Source organism: Pterocles gutturalis, unplaced genomic scaffold, assembly GCF_000699245.1.
Source record: "Pterocles gutturalis isolate BGI_N339 unplaced genomic scaffold, ASM69924v1 scaffold18612, whole genome shotgun sequence".
Classification (NCBI taxonomy): domain Eukaryota; kingdom Metazoa; phylum Chordata; class Aves; order Pterocliformes; family Pteroclidae; genus Pterocles; species Pterocles gutturalis.
Genome location: NW_010108313.1, coordinates 37,427 through 42,457, shown reverse-complemented (window position 1 = coordinate 42,457; position 5,031 = coordinate 37,427). Strand labels below are relative to the sequence as shown.

The 5,031-nt window shown below is 41.1% G+C and overlaps 1 protein-coding gene across 1 annotated transcript; it reads left to right on the top strand.

The window, feature by feature from the left end:
• Nucleotides 1–257: 257 nt before the first annotated feature.
• Nucleotides 258–1,880, top strand: AURKAIP1 (aurora kinase A interacting protein 1). Its single transcript, XM_010072604.1, has 3 exons — nucleotides 258–315; nucleotides 821–1,269; nucleotides 1,718–1,880. Exons 1-3 carry the CDS (start codon nucleotides 264–266, stop codon nucleotides 1,823–1,825), a joined length of 609 nt encoding a protein of 202 aa, XP_010070906.1. The 5' UTR covers nucleotides 258–263; the 3' UTR covers nucleotides 1,826–1,880.
• Nucleotides 1,881–5,031: the final 3,151 nt, after the last annotated feature.

Here is a 5,031-nt window from a genome sequence, read left to right as displayed (position 1 = left end):
ACCCGGGGCAGGCGGAGGTTTATTAATCGCCTGTGCAGCGAAGCTCCACCCGTGTTTGTGGGCCAGGCCCCCCAGCAAAACCCCACAGCGCGTCGGTAGAACGAGGAGGGGGCTTAAGAGGGTCTCAGCCCGTCTTTTTGAGGGCTTGGGTTGAGTTTAGAAGAGTTCTGTTGAAGCGTGAAAACAGTATGTTCGCCTCATGGCATAAATGTGCTTGTTTTAACAGTTATTACTGGCTCTGACAGCGAACAAAGTGAAACACAATGTTAATACCGCAGCTGACCTCCCGGTTACTGAGGGCTTCGCGACTTGCAGGTAATCAGATGTTGTGTGATCTAGTTTTCTTTTTTTTTTTTTCTTTTCCCTGGGCTAATTGGGCTCCAAGACATCTCTTTTCCAGTAAGCAGTGCGAGAGTGGTGAGGTGGTTGTTGATTCAGCGGTTGTTGAATGTTATTGTGTCTCAGATCTATTCTGTTAGTATCATGTAGCTCTGCTTTGGCCTCTGTTAAGATTAGGAGCAGATTCCTTCGCAGCAGAAAGGCTTAATACAGCAAACAGTTCCTATCCATTCCAGATGGCACTTAGTTTACACAGTAAAATATTGTGTCGTGTAATTTTAGCAGATGATTTTAGAGCAACATAATTAAGTTCAAATGGAAAAAGACTTGCTTGCTTTGGGAATATAATTTTTGTAAGCAGATTCCTGTATTAGATTATTCCTGGCCACAGTTGTCTGGTGGTTTGAGAGCTGGGCACAGCTTTTCTTAAGATGCTGTTTGAAAATTCTGCCTCTTAAGTGAAATTCTTTTCTTCTCAAAGGCCACCTTTTGCCAAGGTCAGTGTCTTCCTTTCTTTGCTATCATTCTACACCTGCGCACTATAGTACACAGCCGTCTAACAAGAGTGGAGCCCAGCCTCAGCAGTGGTATGCTCTGGACCCTGAACTGGAAGAGATGCTGATCCCCAGGAAACTTTCCATCAGCCCCTTAGAAAGCTGGCTGACAGTTAGATACTCCCTTCCTAAAGCAGAAGTCAGTAATGCTCAGGAAGACGTGGGCTATGAACCTCTCCAGCGATATGACTGTCCCCCATCTGATGAGGGAGCTGATGTGGAGGAAGGAGAAGGAACACTTAGCAACAAGCTTCAGTGTAAGAACGTTTTGGAGATTCGCAGAAGGAAAATGAATCGGCACAAGTACAAAAAGCTGCTAAAGCGAAGAAAGTTTGTACGGAGGAGGATAAAGGAAAGTCGCAAGAAGAGACGTCAGGTAAGTTCAGGGTAGAGAGAAATTCTTGACCTAAGTATGCTCACTTCTCAAACTGGCCCTCTGTTCGGGTATCAGCTCATGTTTTCAGGTGGAATTTGGGGAAAATGGCAGCAGCTCTGAGAGCTGTAATGAATTTAGTATTTACTGGTACAGTAGCTTTTTCTGTTTTGTTTTTGACCTGTACATCTTCAGAAATTGTAATTTAGAATATTTCTGTGGTGGTAAACATATGTGTGTGGTAGTTACTAGGTGTAACATCCTCAAGTCCTTCCTGTTGTCTTTTTCTGTATAGAAGCCTTTTAGTTCCCTTAATAGAAGGGGTGAGGGAAGACATGGGCCTTCATTTAAACTGCAGGTTTGCTATGATTTAGTTTAGTTCATTCTCTGGTAATTTTCACCTTGCCTAGATGTAAATTGGGTTAATTTAATCTCTCTTTTTCTGTTTTAGATAAAATTTGAGAAAGATTTGGAGCGCATCTGGAAAAGAGCTGGTTTGAAAGGTCCTCCTGCAGGATGGCAAACACCCAAGATATTTCTGAAAAGTTCAAAGCGATAAAAACACTTGTAATAAATTCTAACCTGTAATTGTAATTAAAAAATATTTAAATATGTGGATTACTTTTAACCTTTTTCTGAGTGTGATTAAATTAGTAGGAGGAAACTTTCCATCTTAGTGAGCACTTTTCCAAGGGCAAACCTGACTGCAGTGTGCTTTCCCTCCTCAAAAGAATGGTGTGAGCCCTTGTATAGTGACTTGACTTGGCACTGCTGTGTAGAGTCCTGTGCTGCTGCCCACAGTTGTGTGTCTGAGCAGAGATGTTTTATATTGCAGCTGAATTTCTGAAGGTTCTATTTAAGGTTAGACTGAACAATGTACTATAAGAGTAATTAGTTGTAGGAGATGGTGTAACTGAAAGAATTCTAAGTGTAATTATATGACACAAGCGTTTTGCAAAGTTCTCTTCAAAATTGCACCCTTTCATAGCCTTACTGTAGAAGGGCTGGTGTCTTCTAAAAGTTATGGTGAAATGGGAATTGGATCGGAATTCCATAGAATATATCTGCAAAAGATTTAATTTTCACTTATCTGAAGCTTCAGTATGCATGTGCCTTAGGCATTGTGTGAGCATCCTTAAAAGGCATATTTATTTTTTTGGTTTTGTTTTGTGCTAATAAAAAAATAGGGTTTTTTTCTACAGTTGACCCCTGTTGTATAGAACATCCAGATATTGATATCTGTAAAAGTTCAGAGCTAATTATTCATTAGGTACAAAACAACCTTTTTTTTTAATCAGCTGGTTTTACGTGATTGAAGAGAGTCATGAAACCTGTGGAAAATATAGATGTTTATTTTAAACCCTGACAGAGGACTTTATATCTGGGTTCTGTCTTGGGTTCTGCTTTTGATTTTTCAGTTTGAGGCCGTAACTTCTGTTCCGTGTGATTTTGTTCCTCCCTGTCTGTATTCCAGCAGATAGATAGGGTGGACTGACCTCAGAGAGAAAGGAGGGAAGAAGAATGAGCTCCCTTAGGAGCTCATTCTGCAGCACACAGGGAAGCTACCCTGAAAATGCATTCCCTTTATCTGCTAGGAGCAGGACGCTTGACTAAACTGAAAGAAAAAAAAAAAATCTGTGGAACTCATTGCTACAAGGTACAGTTGAATCCCACTGCAGGTGACTCCTAGCAGACAGCGACTGTGTCTGAGGCTGTGCGTGGCTCTCTGCTGTTCGTGTCGCCAGATGGCAGCAAATTCAAACTCTGAAACTCCTTGGCCATGACTGTAGAAGCTCTCTGGATCTTTATGTCGGTATTTTAAGGACAGGGTACACCGACATTTAAAATTTGATTAATCTTTCTAGAGAACTGTTGGCATTCTGAGAACTGCATTGAAATCCTGTAGAAATGTGTGGTTAGCGCATTTTTATAGTTCTTTTTTCCAAACCATATGTTAACAGTAGGCAACTTTGATAAAAATTAAAAGATTTTTCCGTTCTTTTTGTGCTTTAAATAGGCTGCACTTGCTTTTAACCAAGACCAGTAGGACTCTGTCATTCAGCCTATTGTCAGGATTTTAACGAAGAGGAGGATGTCTGGCCATGAGCCTTAGAAACTCACCAAGCAAGAGAAGATTGAGTATTGATTCTGGCTTACAGGTTTGTTAAATATGTGGACTGCATCTAGGTGTTTCTAAAATATGTGCTCATGTCTGCTGGGATCACGTTGGCAGAGAACTTTACGTGCCATATTCTTGGATCAGCACCACCACCTTGCTTTCCAACTTGTTTTTACATTGGTATACTAACTAGAAAAGGTGATTATTGAAACAGTGGGAATTGCAAAGCATAATCATTCAGTACCGTGTGATGTTCCAGTGCAAGTGAACTGGCAATGATCATGTTCTATTAGGGTACTTACTCGTTTGGTGAATTGCAAGTCTTCCCAATTAAACTAGCTTATTAAATGGTAAGCTGTCTGAGTAGTAGCCAGTCCTCCAAATTGTAGTCTGCCAAGAGCAGTCATTACTTTTACATCTATTAGACATGATTACACAGCCAGTTGTAGAAGTCTGGAACTACTATGTAATTTGCAACCCATCCATGGCAGTTACTGCCAGGCTTAGTCATAGAAATGCTGTATTCCTTTTTGCTGAAGAACCTCAAAGCATGTCTCAAGATTTGTATTATCTTTGTGGCAGATACTGCGAAGACTTTCTGTCTTACGTGGCACTAATCAGATAATATACACTATATCAACTTGCTTTAACCCTCGTGACCACAGGATGCAATTTTAAACTCTCGCTTTGCTAAACAGGCAGAACCAGACATACAAAAGCTGCACCTCTTTTTCTGTAGGGGGAGCACGAGTACATAAAATATTACTCAAAAAGCTTTATTATGTGTTGCTGTTCCTCTCCAAAATATATGTGTACCAATGTACCTGCACGCTTAGTAAATGTATACGTGTATGTGCATATGTAGCTGTGGTAGCAAAAGAAAAAGGGCTGCAAACAAGAAAGGTTTGACTTTTATAATTCTCAAAATATTTAAGACTTAGATTTCTTCTTCATCTTCTTATTGTTCTGCTATTTCGGTGCAAATGAGGAAGGGAAGAAGGTTGGTCCCTTTGGTAACAAGGATTAAACCCCAAATGGGTGGAAAGTAGAAACGTTTAAAGTGTGTGTCAATTGCAGCAGCTTAGCAATTTGGCTTAACCCCTTCATGCACAACCAGCAGTTAACTATAGGACCTTTTAGGGAAGAGATTTGGCTCTATATGGCAGCTGTGAGCTCCAGTTCTCCACAGGAACAGGCTTCTTGGTGATTGTCTGCTGTAGTTTTGGCTCACCTCAAATTAATTCTATTTGAGTTTGTCCTAGGAAAAGGGAAGGTCCAGCAGTTAATACAAGATGTTCCTTTCCTTTGGAAATCTTCTGCTAACTCTACAAAGCACGTTGGATAGTCTGCTAGCTGTTAAAGCAGCCCTGAGGCCATGCAGACAATGAGTCTGAGCTCATGGATGCCCTCTCGGTGCTGTCCTTGGCACGGACAGACAGGACGGTTTGCTGCCTGTCCAGGAAGGAGTCATGTGGAGAGGAAATGGAGGAGAATGTAATGATGGCTCCTTCACCTCCTTCGACCAGACCTGAAGCTGATTCAACCCAGCAGCTGCATAGGTTGTAATGAGATAGAAGACTTCACATTGAAGAAAAATACTGATCTGAATTGAGGTGGTTTGGAGACATGCAAAATGTTTGGATATC

What these genes read in the sequence shown, in the direction of transcription:
- AURKAIP1 (XM_010072604.1), top strand. Translation starts at nt 264, where the DNA reads ATGTTAATACCGCAGCTGACCTCCCGGTTACTGAGGGCTTCGCGACTT. An exon ending in GAGGGCTTCGCGACTTGCAG is followed by an intron (nt 316 to 820) that starts GTAATCAGATGT and finishes TTCTTCTCAAAG; the next exon opens with GCCACCTTTTGCCAAGGTCA. An exon ending in GTCGCAAGAAGAGACGTCAG is followed by an intron (nt 1,270 to 1,717) that starts GTAAGTTCAGGG and finishes TTTCTGTTTTAG; the next exon opens with ATAAAATTTGAGAAAGATTT.